This window comes from Mytilus edulis, chromosome 3 (assembly GCF_963676685.1).
Source record: "Mytilus edulis chromosome 3, xbMytEdul2.2, whole genome shotgun sequence".
Taxonomy (NCBI): domain Eukaryota; kingdom Metazoa; phylum Mollusca; class Bivalvia; order Mytilida; family Mytilidae; genus Mytilus; species Mytilus edulis.
The window spans coordinates 32449555-32469201 of record NC_092346.1 but is presented as its reverse complement, the minus strand read 5'-3'; the positions used below and the strand labels follow the sequence as shown (position 1 = coordinate 32469201).

At 31.9% G+C, this 19647-nt stretch overlaps 2 protein-coding genes across 2 annotated transcripts in view; one reads left to right on the top strand and one right to left on the bottom strand.

Moving 5' to 3' along the window:
* Nucleotides 1-2751: 2751 nt before the first annotated feature.
* The window catches only part of LOC139516257 (eIF-2-alpha kinase GCN2-like), a 37831-nt gene continuing 20935 nt past the window's right edge, over nucleotides 2752-19647 (bottom strand). Inside the window, exons 10-15 of the mRNA XM_071306254.1 lie at nucleotides 14372-14524; nucleotides 11802-11866; nucleotides 5704-5815; nucleotides 5016-5116; nucleotides 4340-4473; nucleotides 2752-2911 (exon numbers count right to left, since the gene is read on the bottom strand). Of these exons, the coding sequence (XP_071162355.1) occupies nucleotides 2811-2911; nucleotides 4340-4473; nucleotides 5016-5116; nucleotides 5704-5815; nucleotides 11802-11866; nucleotides 14372-14524 (666 nt within the window). The 3' untranslated portion in view covers nucleotides 2752-2810. The remainder of the gene's footprint in view (nucleotides 2912-4339; nucleotides 4474-5015; nucleotides 5117-5703; nucleotides 5816-11801; nucleotides 11867-14371; nucleotides 14525-19647) is intronic.
* LOC139516235 (transcription intermediary factor 1-beta-like) lies at nucleotides 15483-17426 on the top strand. Its single transcript, XM_071306225.1, has one exon. It carries the CDS (start codon nucleotides 15506-15508, stop codon nucleotides 17192-17194), a length of 1689 nt encoding a protein of 562 aa, XP_071162326.1. The 5' UTR covers nucleotides 15483-15505; the 3' UTR covers nucleotides 17195-17426.

The following is a 19647-nucleotide window of genomic DNA, read 5'->3' as shown; positions in this document are numbered from 1 at the left end:
GCACACGCTGAAATGTCTCGCCTTCTATACTAATCATTGATATTATGTTGATAGTCCTAAGTATAAAGCTTAGTTTTATTACAACTGTCTCATAAACTTAACATTAACCAAGATAACTAAACAAAGACCAATGAACCTTGAAAATGAGGTCAAGGTCAGATGAACCATGCCAGGCAGACATGTACAGCTAACAATGCTTCTATACAACATATATAGTTGACCCATTACTTATAGTTTAAGAAAAATAGACCAAACACAAAAACTTAACACTGTGCAATGAACCGTGAAAATGAGCGTGACTGACATAAAGATCATAAAATATTTCCATACACCAAATATAGTTGACCTATGGCATACAGTATTAGATAAACAGACCAAAACTCAAAAACTTAACTTTGACCACTGAACCATGAAAATGAGGTCAAGGTCACATGACATCTGCCCGCTAGACATGTACACCTTACCATCATTCCATACAACAAATATAGTAGACCTATTGCATATAGTATGAGAAAACAGACAAAAACACAAAAATTTAACTATAACCACTGAACCATGAAAATGAGGTCAAGGTCAGATGACACCTGCCAGTTGGACATGTACACCTTACAGTCCTTCCATACACCGAATATACTAGCCCTATTGCTTATAGTATCTGAGATATGGACTTGACCACCAAAACTTAACCTTGATCACTGATCCATGAAATGAGGTCGAGGTCAAGTGAAAACTGTCTGACAGACATGAGGACCTTGCAAGGTACGCACATACCAAATATAGTTATCCTATTACTTATAATAAGAGAGAATTCAACATTACAAAAAATTTGAACTTTTTTTTCAAGTGGTCACTGAACCATGAAAATGAGGTCAAGGACATTGGACATGTGACTGACGGAAACTTCGTAACATGAAACATCTATATACAAAGTATGAAGCATCCAGGTCTTCCACCTTCTGAAATATAAAGCTTTTAAGAAGTGAGCTAACACCGCCGCCGCCGCCGCCGCCGCCGTAGCCGCCGCCGCCGTAGCCGCCGCCGCCGGATCACTATCCCTATGTCGAGCTTTCTGCAACAAAAGTTGCAGGCTCGACAAAAAAGTGGTAGTGTTTGAAACTAAAATGTTTTATTAATTCATTAAACAAAACTCCTACACACACTTGATATTAAAAACAAAAGTCATTTTACTGCTGTTATCCTTCTCAAAGTTACAGTGAAACCTTCTACATGAAGTGAAGATCACACCCCACTGCAAATTTAAATGAGTCTTCAGTTTAATGTTTTATCATATGATATCTATGCCATACTGCAGACAACATCTATATATATTTAAGGTCATTACAATTTTAAATCAACTATTCTTTATTCTGTATACAAATATTGAAAAATTCATCTTGAAATATGATTATTTTTTTCAACAATGGATTTTACTGGATTCTTGATTTCAGGGTAACCACAAATTAAAATGTTCAACAAATTGCAAACTTTGTAAAGAAAATTCCTATTAGGAATGAATGTAATATCAAGCAAACCACGAAACTGCAAGTTTATATCAATCCATGAAAGTTGTTCCACATGAAAATAAATAAAACACAAGTCTAAAAAAAGGGCATAAATAGTTACCTGACAACATTTTCATGATTGAGACGAGACAGTAATTTGACCTCCCTGGTAATTTTCTTGTTGAAATATTTACTTTTAGGATTCAATGGTATTCTCTTATAGCATATTTTCTTCTATCTAGTTTATTTCTAACCTGTGAAAAAAAAGAAAAAAGTGTGTTTACAGTGTTAATAAAATCATGATGGCTAAATATACATATATTACAAAGATGTCATAGACTGATTAGACTACAGAATTGTCAATTGTGCAATGCAATCTAAATGCAGTGAAATTTGTCAAACCTAACTTGTCAGGAACTGATGATTTTGTTTGGATTAGACAGGTGATCAGCTTAAAGTTCTGATTGATGAGTTCACTTAAGACAGGTTTTTGGCTTATGCAGTGTTATATTTTCAGAAATTTAACTGTTCTGTAAAAGTCCTTTTTTTTTTAGTTCACCACTAAGAACATAAGGGGTAATTTCAATGTTTGTACAGCAATTAAAAATATTAATATATGTCATTGGTTGAATATTCATTGTTTAAGATGTTGTTAACCTATCAAAACATGTGGTGAAAATCTATGACAATATTACCCAGAATGCTTTAGATTTTGAAATTGCAAACTCGTTGGTAATCAAAACAACTAGTTTCAGTACTGAATGCATCAAAACCTGAATTTCAAAAAGGAATAATGAACCATCAGATGATTAGACACCAGACTTCATGCAAAAAAACAACAAATCACAAAATTGGGATCAACACCCTTATTTGGCATATCTTTTCCAAATTTCACATTATAATGAACATGTGTGCTAAGTTTATAGTAGTTGTAACCACAAATTAAAGTAAATTTTCTTTAACCAAATATTATTGTGACTGAAACAGGAAAGACCAACTAACAACAGACAGACAGACTAAAGACCAGATTGGCACACCGACCTGACAGAAATAAGCCTCCCCTTAATTCAGCTTTTTTAACTTCTTTGAATCAAGCATTACTGATGAGTCTTTTGAAGATGAAATGTGAGTCTGGTGCAAATACAAAATTTCAATCCTGGTATCTATGATGAGTTTAATTAAACCTGCTCAATTAAGCAAGAAAATGGAGTCTAGGTCACATGACAATGCCTATTCTGGATGTAATTACCTCAATGACATCACCAAATCCTCCTTTCCCTAGAGACCTAAGGACTTCAAATTCATTAGTTAGACGAGATTGTCCACTGCACTGACCTCCAAGGCTGTGATGAAGGGTAAATCTGCTAAGTCATCATCTTCTGAATCATTGTCTTTGTTTACGTCTTGTTCTATAATTAGAAAAATACTATTACTCATCCTGTTATTTTTCCTTTTTTTTAAATTATGATTTTTAGGTTTCGTAAGTATTGAGATTTTGAAGCTGCTTGATAACAACTATTTAATTTCAAAATAATTATAAACAATCAGAATCTTAGGTGAGTTTATTATTACTATTCAAATGAAAAGACAATCTTGAGTTGATATCAAGCAATATCCAATTCTCACAAGTTGTTGAATTCATTTCTCTTAAGTGGTTAAAATTCTATTAATGTTGAATAGAAAGTTTGTGACTCATTGATCAAGTCTTTTGCACATACCAGTATGATATCATATGTCCTGTTCCAGTGTCAAGCTTCTTCATCAGACAATTTAAAATCTTATTGAACGCTCCAGAATGTGATAAAATTTGTCAAAAATAAAACTTTGGGGTAATCTCGCTTGCCATTGGGGAAATGTACATATATTGGAAAGACGTTTGTCTGAAAAATAATTGATTTTTAAAAATGCATAGTTAAATCCTAATTTGATGTTTTAATTTTTCTTTTTGATGTAAATTCCATTGCTGGCTCAAAGGCTTGTCATAGTTGGCTTTTATGGTGATATTGTTTATAAAGCCAATAAAGTTATATATAATCCATATACACTCATCTAATTGATCCTTTGAATACACTTATGGTTATCAATTAAAACAGTAGTGAAATCTTTAAAATATTGTTTTAATCTGTATAATTGATTTTGTTTTTGAACAATTAAAACATAACTAAACATACCTTTGGGCCACAAGCACTTAAAAACGAAATTAAACTAAGTGCATGTTTTAATGTTGTTTTCTATAAGTTTCATTAGAATGGAGATAACAATATGTATTTTAAGCTCAGACAACATCAATGGGTAATTTGATGATTGCAAATACACATTTACTAACGCATCCCCAGGAAACTTAATTTGCGACCATCAAATCACCAATTGATGCCGTCTGAGCTTAAAATATAGTATTGTTATCTCCATTCTAATGAGACTGATAGAAAACAATGTTAACTAACGTGTAGCCAGTAAATTTAATTTGTGACCATCAAATCACTAATTGATGCTGTCTGAGCTTAAAATACAGTACTGTTATCTCCATTCTAATGAGACTGATAGAAAACAACATTAACTAAAGTGTTGCCAATAAACTTAATTTGTGACCATCAAATCACCAATTGATGCTGTCCAAGCTTTAAATACAATACAGTTATCTCTTCATTGTACAACTAAACTATACTCATTTCAGGGCCTTTTATAGTTGACTATGCGGTTTGGGCTTTGCTCATTGTTGAAGGCCATACAGTGACCTATAGTTGTTAACTTCTGTATCATTTTGGTCTCATGTGGAGTGTTGTCTGACTGGCAATCATACCACATTTTCTTTTTTATTCAACAAATACATGGCATACTTTTCTCATTTTCTTCTGAAGCAGCCGGTTTGTGAGGAGCATAATGAATAGTGTGTGGTAATTCTTCCTTGATAAAACTATGGTCCAATAATTGATAGACTGACCAACGATGTCTCTCATCTTTCATCAAACATCTAAAACAATTTAAAAAAAATAAAATATAATAAATTTTCCATCTTTGAAAATGATATTAAACTTACTTGAATTCTTTTTAAACTAATAATTTTTAATTAGTGAAAAGGCAAAGTAAAATCATTCATACAACTAAATATAAGTCATACTTAAGTATGACATTTTCGCTGAACTAGTACACACTTTTGTTTAGGGACCAGCTAAACCCTAATCACGGGTGCAGGATTTTCTCAATGTGATGAAGACCCATTGGTGACCTTGAGCTGTTTTCTCTTATTTAATTGGTTTTTCTCTTTGGCACATTTCTCATTTTCATTTTCCATTTTATTTTGCCATAGCATACATGTTCAGTTCTTTTTTTCTACTCATGAGTTTAAATATCCCTTTAAGGGTATCTTCCACCTCTCATTTTCATACAAATTATACATAGTCAAGAAATCTTGAAATAAGGGGGAAACATAATAACCTACTGAAATAATGTTCTTTTTTAAATCTCAGATCAAAGTCAGATTAATGAATATAAGTTATACAACACTAATCATACTTAGTTAAGAAGTCTTGAAACACAGGAGGGAAATTTTGAGGTATTTCTGGCTTGTCTGGATCGGCATCCAATCCAATAGCTACAGATAACAGAATCAAACCCTGGAAAAAACAAGACATTTAATGCTTAAATGACATCAAAATGCTTTAACAATTTATCTTCATTTAAGTTAATTCTTCATTTTCTACTTAAAAAGAGACATCATAGAGTTTTTCCTTCATTTTCATATCTTTATTATTAAGTATAAGTTTAAGGACACTCAACATGTATGTAGGACTTTACTTTATCTATACTCTTTTTTTCTAGGTTGATGTTTTTTGGTTTGGTTTAGGGTTTTTGTTTATTTAAGGTGGAGGGAGGCCCCTTAAAAATAAAATAATAAGCATTTTGTACAAGTTTCATTTGTTTGTAGCAAACTGAAGTTAGAGAATGGAAACCAACTTTGGGATGTATGTACAGACGTACATACAGACAACCAAGGGAAAACTTAATGCCCCCTCCGCTACGACAGGGGCATACATAGGTATTTAAAGATGTAATAGGGTTACAAAGTACAAACCAAAAGGTCATACAAGCATGCCATATCAATTATTTATGTTTTCATCAGATAATTCAGAGGTAATCAAGTCTAAATAAAAAAATAAATCACAGTAATGGTCCTTTTATCTTTTTAAATCAAGATCCTCACCAATTGATAAACATCTCCTTTCTTTCCTCCCCTGACTGGTATCAATTCTCTATCTCCTGTAAAATGGACACCAGGTCTTGAGGACTCCACAGCATAATATAGATCAGACAGCCTGAAAAACAGTTATACTTTTGTGCTTGTCCCAAGTCAGGAGCCTCTGACCTTTGTTAGTCTTAAATGATTTTTAATTTTACTTTCTTTTAGTATGACATGCAGTATCACTCAGCTATTGCATATTTTGTTTGGGGCCAGCTGAATACGCCTTAGGATTTTCTCTGCTCTTTTGTCAGGTGGTTGTCTCTTTGACACATTCCCCATTTCCATTCTCAATTTTTATGTTTATAACTGTTAAAACATGGAACTATTTGAATAAAGAATAATTTTGAAATTTCTGGGAATTGATAAGAAATGTACGATGGAAAATAACTCAATTTAGTAGGGTTAACTATGCATGTATGGCTAAGGGGGTTAGTTAGTTCATACTTCAATATCAGTGAAAATAAACAGAACCTTAGTCTTGTGTGCATGGCTAACATTCTTTAGCTTGGTTTGTTTCCATCATACATTTCTTATCAATTTCTTTCAATCAATTTCCCAAAATTCAAAATCATTTAAAATTCAAATAGTTCCTTGTTTTAATTAAACAAAATGTCAAACTAAATTTGTAACAACTTTTTTGGTATGTCCTTCAACTTAGGGGGTTTTAATGTCTATCACTGAGAACACTGCACAGAACTACTTTATAAACAAGTACACAACAAATCTTTTTCTTTAGGTTTATTTCATAATTTTTTTTCCAATAAAATTTAAAATCAGAAATTCGTTTTTATATACAATTATAGCTCTAGAGAAATTTACCTTTGCTAAACACATTTTTGAAGTTTCAGATAAGCAGAGCACTTTTGGCTATTTTTTATAATAAATCAGCTTAAATTTTCCTGTTTGAATTGTTTTACACTTGTGATTTTGGGACCCTTTATAGCTCCAAGCCTTACTGTTCAGTATGAACCAAGGCTCTGTGTTGAAGGCTGTACTTTGACTATTAACTGTTAACTTTTAATACAATTAGTTAGATTAGTTAGATAGTTGTCTCATACCACATATTCTTATCTATATCAAGTAATAACCCACACCCTACTTTAAGGAAGTTAGTAACTCAGTTTCAAATAACAAGTTTTTTATAACACTAGTTTATATTGAAAGGAGATTAATAAAGGAACAAAAAGAGCAACTAGAGGCTTACCTTGGTCTCTATGTGCATACATGTATTAAACAAAGGACACAGATGGATTCATGACAAAATTGTGTTTTGATGATGGTGATGTGTTTAGTTTTTAAACAATATTTGAAAAAAGTGAACAAAATATAATTATACAATATAAATAAAGGGATTCGGAAACAAGAAAAACTTATATAAATCCATCTCCCTTTAAAAAATGACAAAACTAGGAATATAGTATAAGAAACTCGTATAATATAATTTTCAATTCTTATTTAACTTGTTTATTCTGTGGTTTGCCCGTTACTCAGAAGTCAGTTTGATCGAAAAATGTGATCAGCTCGTATTTTCATAATTATAGTGCATGTAGCTGAGAAATATGTAATAAAATTAACAGTACCAATTTTCTTGCACCAGATGCGCATTTCGACAATACATGTCTCTTCAGTGATGCTTGTGGCCGAAATATTTGAAATCCAAAGCTTATATAAAAGATGAAGAGCTATAATCCAAAAGGTCCAAAAAGTATAGCCAAATCCGTGAAAGGAATGTAAATGTTTCGAAAATAAGATTACATCAAATAAAGTTTTAACATCTTAATCGACATCGACATAAAAATAATTGTTACGGACCAAATCTCCCTGTTTCTAAAATAAATCTTTGTACAACTTTAAAAATATTTTCGTTTTCCTCATCACTGATTAGTTCACTACCTGATAATAATGTTTGTATATTATATATTGGTAGTGTAGAAATGGTTTCTGTTCTGATGAGTCTATAATTATGACATTCTAGCAAATAGTGTTTGCTGCTCTCAACTTGCCCACATATACAGAGGCTGGAAAGAACAATATTTTTCTGGAAAAGGTGTTCATTTAAGCCACTGCAGTTCAACCAGCGTCTGGCGTGAAGTATTTGGCCTTTTCTACAACCAGCATTATAAATATATATGGGGACTTTCTTAGTATCTCGATTTATATAATTTTTAAGTGTAAATTTTAAAGGATTACATAGATCTAACATCTTGTGGAAGCCTGTTTCAATCATGAATAACAGATGGTAGGAAAGAATTTTAATAAAAGGTAGTTCTACAGTTCATATTTTGAACATTAAATGCACTTCTAGTATTATAGTTATAGACTTGATATAGTTGTTGAGGTACGAAACTACAAAGATAATTAGGAGCTTGATCATGAAACATTTCGTGAAATTTAATAATTTTGTGTCTGGATCTTCTTTCACTCAGAGATACCTAACCAGTATCAGTATAAAGATTAGATTTAGAACTTAGTGGCACCTGTGACTACACGAGCCGCTTCTATTTGAATGCTCTCTAGTTTGTCCTTTAAATGAATTGGTATGTTATCCCACACAGTAACCGCATATTCGAGAAGAGGCATGATGAAGCTGATATATATAACTTGTAGATTATTACGTGACAGCTTAAACTTTAAACTCCTCATAAGATTAAAGCATGGCGTAGCTTTATCAATAATATAGTTTACATGACTTTCCCAACAATCGTTTTCTTGAAAAGTTAACCCTAAATGTTTATGTTCTTCAACCTCTTGTATCAGTGTATCATTCATATATATTGGTGGATTATGGGGTTTTGCTCTTTTTCTAGATATAGTCATGGTTTCAGTTTTTCTTGGATTAAAATTAACAAGCCATTGTTGAGACCATAAGTGAATTTTTTCTATATCAGAGTTCAATAATTCAGCTGTAGCATACTTGTCCTCAACAACTATATATAATGATGTATCGTCAGCAAAAAGTCTGATGTTGCATGATATGTCACATACAATATCGTTTATGAATAATAAAAATAATACAGGGCCTAAAATTGAGCCCTGGGGAACACGTGCTTTAATGCTGATGATGTGTTTGTAGATATTACTTTACTGATCATTCTTGCTACTTACAATTTTCTCTATCTATAATAAACTTGACCCTTTACTTACACAGAGGACAAATTTTGTAAGAATTTACAAAAATTTACCAAATTAATGAAAATTGTTAAAAATTGACTATAAAGGCAAAATCTACATTTTACCCTTATGTTCTATTTTTAGCCAAAACAGCCATCTTGGTTGGTTGGCCGGGTCACCTGACACATTTTTAAAACTAGATACTCCAATGATGATTGTGGCTAAGTTTGGTAAAATTTTGCCCAGTAGTGTCAGTAGTGTCAGAGGAGACGATTTTGTAAAAATTACAAAAATTTACGAAAAATTGGTAAACTAGAGGCTCACCTTGGTCTATGTGAATATCAAACAATGGACACAGATGGATTCATGACAAAATTGTGTTTTGGTGATCGTGATGTGTTTGTAGATCTTACTTTACTAAACATTCTTGCTGCTTACAATTATCTCTATCTATAACAGTACTTTCTGTGGAAAATGTTATTGAAAATCTTCAAATTTTAAGAAAATTGTTAAAAATTGACTATGAAGGGCAATAACTCCTTAGGGGGTCAATTGACTATTTTGGTCATACTGACTTATTTTTAGTTCTTACTTTGCTGTACATTATTGCTGTTTACAGTTTATCTCTATCTATAATAATATTCAAGATAATAACAAAAAAACAGCAAAATTTCCTCAAAATTACCAATTCAGGGGCAGCAACCTAACAACTGATTATCCGATTCATCTGAAAATTCCAGGGCAGATAGATCGTGAACTGATCAACGATTTTACTTCCTGTCAAATTTGCTCTTAATGCTTTGATTTTTGAGTTATAAGCCAAAAACTGCATTTTACCCCCATGTTCTATTTTTAGCCATGGCGGCCATCTTGGTTTGTTGGCCGAGTTACCGGACACATTTTTTTACTAGATACCCCAATGATGATTATGGCCAAGTTTGGTTAAATTTGGCCCAGTAGTTTCAGAGGAAAAGATTTTTCTAAAAGATTACTAAGATTTACGAAAAATGGTTAAAAATTGACTATAAAGGGCAATTAGTCCTAAAGTGGTCAACTGACCATTTTGGTCATGTTGACTTATTTGTAGATCATACTTTGCTGCTCATTATTGCTGTTTACAGTTTATCTCTATCTATAATAATATTCAAGATAATAACCAAAAACAGCAAAATTTCCTTAAAATTACCATTTCAGGGGCAGCAACCCAACAATGAAATGTCCGATTCATCTGAAAATTTCAGGACAGTTAGATTTTGACCTGATGAACAATTTTACCTGTCAGATTTGCTCTAAATGCTTTGGTTTTTGAGTTATAAGTCAAAAACTGCATTTTACCCCTATGTTTTATTTTTAGCCATGGCGGCCATCTTGGTTGGTTGGCCGGGTCACCGGACACATTTTTTTAACTAGATACCCCAATGATGATTATGGCCAAGTTTGGTTAAATTTGGCCTAGTAGTTTCAGAGGAGAAGATTTTTCTGAACGATTACTAAGATTTACGAAAAATGGTTAAAAATTGACTATAAAGGGCAATAACTCCTAAAGTGGTCAACTGACCATGTTGGTCATGTTGACTTATTTGTAGATCTTACTTTGCTGAACATTATTGCTGTTACAGTTTATCTCTATCTATAATAATATTCAAGATAATAACCAAAAACAGCAAAATTTCCTTAAAATTACCATTTCAGGGGCAGCAACCCAACAACGAAATGTCTGATTCATCTGAAAATTTCAGGGCAGTTAGATTTTGACCTGATCAACAATTTTACCCCAATCAGATTTGCTCTAAATGCTTTGGTTTTTGAGTTATAAGCCTGCATTTTACCCCTATGATCTATTTTTAGCCATGGCGGCCATCTTGGTTGTTTGGCTGGGTCACCGGACACATTTTTTAAACAAGATACCCCAATGATGATTGTGGCCAAGTTTGGTTAAATTTGGCCTAGTAGTTTCAGAGATGATTTTTGTAAAAGTTAACACAGGACGACGACGACGACGACGGACGCCAGACGCCAAGTGATGAGAAAAGCTCACTTGGCCCTGGCCAGGTGAGCTAAAAATGACTATAAAAGGCAATAACTCTTTAAGGGGTCAACTGATCATTTTGGTCATATTGACTTATTTGTAGATCTTACTTTGCTGAACATTATTGCTGTTTACAGTTTATCTCTATCTATAATAGTATTCAAGATAATAACCAAAAACAGCAAAATTTCCTTAAAATTTCCAATTCATGGGCAGCAACCCAACAACGGGTTGTCCGATTCATCTGAAAATTTGAGGGCAGATAAATTTTGACCTGATGAACAATTTAACCCCCCAAAGATTTGCTCTAAATTGTTTGGTTTCAGAGTTATAACCCAAAATCAACATATTCCCCTATGTTCTATTTTTAGCCATGGTGGCCATCTTGGTTGGTTGGCCGGATCACTGAACACATTTTTTAAACTAGATACCCAAATGATGATTGTGGCCAAATTTTAGAGGAGAAGATTTTTGAAAAGTAAACGACGACAACGATGACGGACGCTGGACGATGGATGCCAAGTGATGAGAAAAGCTCACTTGGCCCTTTGGGCCAGGTGAGCTAAACATAAAATATAGGTCAATGTGCTTTTTTCAAGACATAAGCCATTGAAATTTTGGCAGGAAAATATTCTCTCTTGATTTTTCATAGCCTAATCAAGTTATCATTGACATGTTAAAGTTCTCAAAACTTATTTAAATTTTATAAGACTTTTACAGATTGCTTATAATTATGCATGTAAAAGATACGTAAAAAGAAAAATGGGGGTCAATGGGCAAATCTTTTTTAGAAATTCAAGTAGATAAAACCAGAGGATTTTGAAAATCTGACAAAAATTCCAAAACATGACAAGTGAACTTCCTTAATCATGCAGCAATGTCTGAATTACATATATCTGTTATCAGATAAAATACTTACCTCTTATCTATACTATAATCACCAATCCTTATTCTACCATTCTTATCAACAACTATACTGGAAGCCTGTAAAAGATGAATGAGAGTAATAATTTTAAAAGAATACTTCAGAATAATGACGGGTGCCATTACCATGATTACAGACAAATTTTTTTCTCTACAAATTCAAATATTCACTCAAATATTTTGAAATTTGATCAAGGTTTTATCTAGTTATTGTACAACATGAAGAAAGACAGATTGACTAATGCAGTGATGGAGAGAAGGAATATTTCACCAATATTTTTAATTATGGAATTTGCATAATTTCTTGAGCTTGAAATTTTTAATAAATTCTATGTTTATTTAGTATTATAATGTTTTGAGTAGTTCATAACACTTTCCATACAATGTATTTTGTATAGATAGTGTTGTGCGTGGCACAGTACATTCTATTGTAAATGTACTATCTTCATTGTAATAGAAAGTGTTTCTGCGCAGCACAGAACATTGAAGTGCAGAATAAACATGATAAACCTGGAATTTATTTATAATTTCAATCACAAGAAATTCCATAATTAAAAATAATTCCAATTTTAAATAATAGCCTGTTTTTAATACATACAAATTTTTGAGTTCTATCTAAAATTGAAATTGAACTGAAAAGTTGCAAGAAATCTAGTTGACACTTTTCTTATAATTAATCTTTAGATGAAGACTTCCTTTATGTACTGAATACAATGTTTCGAAGATAAAACTTGTTACTGAATTGTAGATTTACCTAACTTTCACCATAGCAATTCAGGTTTCAGGATATATCATAAAAATTGATTACGGTAATTTCCTGGAAGAAATTTAATTTACCAAGATTGTCTCTGTGCTTTTTTCTAGCTCATCACTTATCTATCTCAAGTAATATTATTTATATATATAAGCAGTGTTGTTCCGATGATCGGAATAAGTCGGAAATCAGTTGGTATGGCCTCACGATGTCGATAATCGATTGGGATTTTGTTTCAGACCTTTTTGCGTATCAACTTCCGGTCCGTTTGCGGTTTGCAATTATTTGCTCAGTCAAACAAATTGTAACGAAAAGTATCAGTCGGATGATAATAACAATGTCAAACATCCTATAATTAAAAACAAAACCATTTTTTTCCCCTTTAAAACATGACAAAAGCATTGACTATATATATACAGATTGATCTTTAAAATAAATAACTTTGTATGAAATACTCTCTCAATACGGATACTTGTTACTTGAGAGCGTACATGAAATCATTCAGATTTTAGACAAAATAATTTCTTTACTTCATTAGAGCGTGTCGCAAATTGCCTTTTATTAATGTTTTATCCATTTAATAGTAGCGTCAAAAGCGTCATATTCCTTCCCAAATTGCTTGTCAAACATCGTTTATTTTTGTAAATTTTCTGAAATTTGTCTGCCATTGAAATACATTAGAATCACGGATCGGATACGGTTCAACTATGTAATAATTCCGCATTCTTGCAATTATAAGTTCAGACGCTCGAATGACACAATTGACAGAAAAATGATGATCATAAAAGTGAAAAAAAGATTCTACACGAATTAACAGACATTGGCTGGATCCTCTTTGTTTACTGTATATATTTCAATGCAAATGCATTGTTTTATTTTTTTCTGTTAATCTTAAATTCCTTAAAGTAAAACACTTTATATATATCTTTTCTTAATGTGAAACATTCAAATGTTTATACTGCTAAGTTATTGAAATTATAATGCGAGTTACACCATTGAAATTTAGAAAAGTTAGTGTCACTCTTGGTAATTAATGTTGTAATTATGAGATAAAATATGTTCAATCTGAATCTGGATTCTAATTAATTCATTTTTATAATTGCTAAATAAAATAAAATTTGAAAAGGAAACAGAAGATCAAATATTAACATATAACACTCTGCAATGAAATGGAATATACACATTAGACATGTACAATGAGACTAAAATGCATGATTTCATTTTAAAAAAGGGCATAGTATCCTGATGCGATTATAACCGATAGTCGGTTGGTTGCTGTCAAACGATTGTAATAGATAATCGGTTGGTAATTTCAACCGATTATCCAACACTATATATAAGATTGCTGTGAAATCCCTGTGTCTTTTTTTTTTAAAGTATCAATTTTATTTTAATTCTATCAGTTTGATTCTGATATGAATTTAAGGTATTGCACAAGATTATGTTTTTCATGCAATTGCAGAGGTATGAAGAAGGTACACGCTCTTTATCAGCTGATAGTTTACTTTGAGCTTGCTTGAAGAATAAGCAAGCATTGTTTGTTACATACAGCATTAATTCATTTTGTATTGCCTCTAAAATGATTTAAACTGTATGTTTGTCTCGGTATGATTTAATTATTTATCGATCCAAATAAAAAAAAATTGCTTCAACCTAAAAATCACTAGTCAAATGTTAAAGATATTGCTTATGTTGTCTATTGTGTTGGTGGATTGCTGTCGCATAGACAATAATACCTCCCTCCCCCATATTATTCATCTTTAATTGAACAAGCATACACTTTAAATAGAATTTGAACATCAGTTACCTACCCTTAGGTACTTATGTACCACATCTTTTTTGTGTAAATACTCTAATCCATACAAAATCTCCTCTGTGTAAGCTTTAATGATATCTACTGACAATGGACGTGATTCTGTTATATGTATGTTGAGACTAGCACCTCCAGAATAATCCATTAAAATCTATTTTAAAACAGAAATAAAAAATAATTATAAGATATTGAAAGAAAATTGTATAACGGTCTTATATATGCTACTGATTTTATGCTAAGAAATCAAATTTAAAAATGTACAAAATCTGCTGCAGTTTGAATTGATTTTAGTTTAAAATGTATTTTGTTGAAAGAATATAACATTTGTTTCTTTTCCTGATCTGTTTTTTTTTTCAGCCATGTTTTGAAATTCTTCTGAATTGCTTGATTCCTACAAAGATTGGCACTTTATATCTATTCACTTCAGTGATGCTAAAGGCCAAAAAAAAAATGAAAGTCTAAAACCAAATACACAAATTAAACATTGAAGGACAGATAAAACCAAAAAGGACCAAAAAAAGAAAGTAGTCTTAACAAGAATATGTGTCTATCTGTCTCCATGCCCTGATCATACTACCACATTTTCATATTCAGTGAACCGTGTAATCTGGGTCAAAACCCTAATTTATTTGGCATTTATTTTTTATGAGTTCACAATTAAATGAACATGTGAACTAAAGTTTTAAGTTGATATTATTACAACTTTACTGGAAACTACCCTAAACAAAACTTTAACCTGATCAGTGATCTGTAATATATGGGTGAAAATCATTATTTTATAGCATAAATTTTTTTAAAGTTCACATCATTTTTGAACTTGATTTGAAATGGATGGATGCATTGATAAACAGAAAGACTAACAGTCAAACAGACTAAAAAATAAGTAGATTATCTTAGGGACAGTCAGTTAAGGTAACCTAATTAGTTGTAAGTTATTGTAGGCATGCGAAATATAATATTTTATGGTCTTCTCAATCATGGTATTTAAATTTACACAAACGATAAATTATTTGTTCACTGTTATCATGTTTCAGTATATTTACTAAGTACAAGTGTATTTAACTTATTGATCATAACAACTAAAAAATAGACCAAACAAGGAAGTTAAATACCTGGGACACACCTGACAAATATGGCTTCCTCTCAGCCGTTTGGAGGAGGTCAAGTTCCTGTTAATTGTAAATTATGTAAAACAGATAGACCAATACAGTGGAAATGCATGGACTGCAGAATTTTGATGTGTGGTTATTGCAAGGACAATGTACATTCTCAATTCAAAAATGCACTTGATCATAAGATCATCTGTAGAGAAGAAATTGGATTGCATACTGAAGAACTGGATTTTACCAATATTAAATGTGATAAACATGCTGGACAATCATCATGTCTTTACTGTAATACATGTGAAATCCTAGTGTGTCCAACCTGTGTTGCCAAAGTTCATAAGAAGCACGATTTAATCGAAATTAGTGATGCATACAACATCAAAGTAGAAATATTAAAAAAAGGACAAAGTAAAATGCAGAAGAGTAATTATAAAATCAACGCAAAGAAAGACCAGCTCAATAAACTAGTGTCAGCTGAAAATATAAAGTATAACAAGGAAAAAAGAAATATTCAAAGTCATGAGGAAACCGTAAAAGAGCAAGTAGAACAATATTTTAAAGAACTCAAAATTAAATTGGAACATAATCATGAAACTGTTTTATCAACAGTCAAATCTGATTTGAACGCTATATCATTATTCACAAACCAGATGGATGACAAAATCACAGAAGTCCAGGACTGTATTGACCTTTCCAATGCCTCTGACTTTTTCAAAGAGGTCAAGAAGATGGAGAAATTCACTGAAACTCAAGAACCACGAACCAGGCCTAGCTATACTTCTTCACCAAAATTTGTTCCAGGAAATTTGAACCAATCTCACATTGGATCACTACAAGATGATGGAAACTTGTCAGCAGAAATAAACATCTCCCTAGTCATCAATAGTGAGTACCAGACTGAACTTGAGTCAATAGCATCAGTAAGTCTATGCCTTGATCAGTCATTTTGGATAAATTCAGGTGTTTATAAAGTGTTACAGAGAGTAAAACCTGAAGGAACCAACCTACAGGTGCTGTCTAAATTTAACATTACTGTGTGTGGAATGGCAGTTACTCCATCTAATCAACTCCTTCTGTGTGCTAAAGGTAAAACAAGGTTACAACACATTAGCAGTAGTGGTGAACTGACTGATTCTGTTTATGATGTATCACCTTTACTTCCCAATGATATCCATGTTATCAGTGACAATAAACTCATTGTTGGAGCTTATAATAGTGAACTAAAAAAAAGTGCTGTGATTATCATGAACAAGAAAGGAGACAAGGAGACTGTGTATGAACATGATCAACATAATCAACCTTTATTTAATAGCCCTAGGTATATAACCACTACATGTAATGGAAATATATATGTAGTGGATACTATTTCAGATAATTGGTGTGGTAAAGTAATGGTCTTAGGACAAGAAGGACATATAATAAACCAGTATACAGGTCATCCAACTATCAATAAGAGTGAACCATTCAAACCAATAAACATTGTGACAACACCAAGTGACAATGTTGTTGTGATGGATCTGGATACTGACATCTTACACATCCTCAATGACAATGGACATTTGATTTCATATTTCAATACCAAGGATATAGGAATAGAGTTTCCAAATTCTCTTGCCTTCAACACAACTGGACAACTTTATATTGGGTGTACTAGGGCTGTAGGTGAAGAAGCTAAGGATGCAAATCTGTATGAAATAAATATTGAAGGATTCTAAAACATTCAAACTTTTTAAGGAACAGAAATATGTGGCATAGTATAAGGCAAACAATATTCATGTCATATGCATATGACAACTGGACTTACAGCTTACGAGTGAACTTACCAGAACTGATTAGACCAATATCTTGTATAACAGTTATTTCCCTTTTTATTCAAAATGTTACTTTTCAAGCATACCATGGATCCCAACTAAAGCCAAAGATCATAATAAAAATTACCTTAATTGATAGTGAAATTATTTTTAGTTTGATATCTGACAAATACGTATAAAAGGGGGACATAGTGTATTGACAACAAGACAGCAACTTAAAAACAAAAAAAAGAGATCTAAACAAGAGAAATATATGCATCAACAAACAGTCTTCAATGATATGTGAATATACCAGAATTATTTAAAATTATTAACCCTATCAAAAAATTAAATCAATTGTCGAAATAATTGTCAATGGACATCTCCCCTTTACTAACATAAATTATTGGTTGGTTGGTCCGTTGGTGATTGATTTTTGTTGGTTGTTCCAACATCCAACAAGATCTGAAGATATTTTCTAAATATTGGTTGGTTGGTTTATCGTTACCCAGTTATCAAAGTTAGAAATGAAAGTTTATATTGATCAATTGATTGATTGATTTGTTGATTGATAAGTGGATTAATCGTTAAGCAATTATCACAGGTAGAAATGAAAGTTCATATTGATCAATTGATTGATTGATTTGTTGATTGATGAGTTAATTATTCGTTAAGGAGGCTCGTGGTTATAAAGATTTCAGAATTTTTTGGGGTTTTTTTTGTTTTCATTACAATTTTTTTTTACTTTATTAGTTGTTACTTTATTTAACAGCAAAAATTATTCCAAAAAGTCAATTCGTTTTGACCCCAGATGACTTTCAAAATGTATATATCATCGAAAAAGCTCCAAATTATCTCCCTTTGGTGCAAACATGCATTTTTTTTGCGTTACAATTGAAATATCTTTTTTAACTCAACGGTGACCTATATTTTTTTATTATTTTTTTTTAAATAAGCTGTACTTAAACTACTCTATTGTAAAATTTGGGTGATTTCTGTAATTGCGTTTTTTTTTTTATTTCGATATTATCTTTATTTCTTCTATTAGTTCAACAGAAAAAAGTAATTTTACAAAAATGTATGCTTCTCTCGAAGGCAGATTGTAAGATTAAATGAACGGTGACCCCATGTTTTTATTCTATATTTCTATTATTAAGTATAAGATGAAGTTCATTTATAGAAAAATATAGGGAAATCCTATATTAGAAAAAAAAAGGTTTATACCCGCAAACCCCTTAAGCAGTCATCACAGGTAGAAATGAAAGTTCATATTGATCAATTGATTGATTTTATTTGTGGAGGAAGCAGGAGTATCAACAGATATCACTGAAAAATATGCCCAATTACTGGTTGTTTATTTGATTGATTGTTAGTGTCTAACACCACTTTTCGAACACTTGGCTTTATTACAATAATCAGTTTTATTGGTGGTGGATGCAGGAGTACCAACATAGACTCACCAACCTAAGGCAGGCAAACCTAATTCTAGTCAATTAAAATCTGAGTCAAAATTAAAGCACCTTGCCAAATTGAGTTGAAACTCAAAACCTCAATGTTGGCAGGCTAGTGTACGTAGATGAACTACTCATCCACTGAGACTGAAAACTAGCTATAAAAAATTGCTGAAGGAAACAGTTAACTGACAAAAAATTACATTGATTAATGTAAACATTACATTCTAAATTTAGATCGACAAGTGTGGGAGCATGAAAGTGTCTTACCAGTATATCATTTATTCATAATAAATAACATGCTTAGAGTCTTCGTATATATACTGTATAACTGATAGATATCAAACAAACAGAGAAAATGTCAGTTCATTTCTATAGGTTACTAGATTTGATGTCAGGCTACACAATAACAAATATACAAAATATAATGGGTCTCATCCTGAATGTTTCTAAAAATTTGACAATCAAAAATAAAATGAGTTTGTGATACATGAAATAATATTCATGGTCTCAAGTAGTTTGTTTGAGCATGTTACATTGAACGACTGAAGCAACTGTAAAATGTAGGTATACGTGATCAGATTGAGATGTATTGTACTGGACAATTTCAAAAAGCTTTGCTTTGAAATGATCTGACACCCAGACTCAAGGCTCCAAAAAATGAATATGAGACAGAGGCCTAGACTCCAGGCGCCAAAATTCCAACAAAAATGAGCTGACGCACAGACTTGAGGCCAAAAACTTTAACCTGAAGCAGGACAAACTAACTAATGGACAGACAAACGGACAGACAAACAGACCCACAGATCAGAAAACATAATGCCCATATAAATCGGGGAATAGTAAATGGGGCATAAAAATGGGGCATAAAAATTGTTGTGTTTGACATTTGACAGGAACAGTGCATTTCAAGGGTATCATAATTAT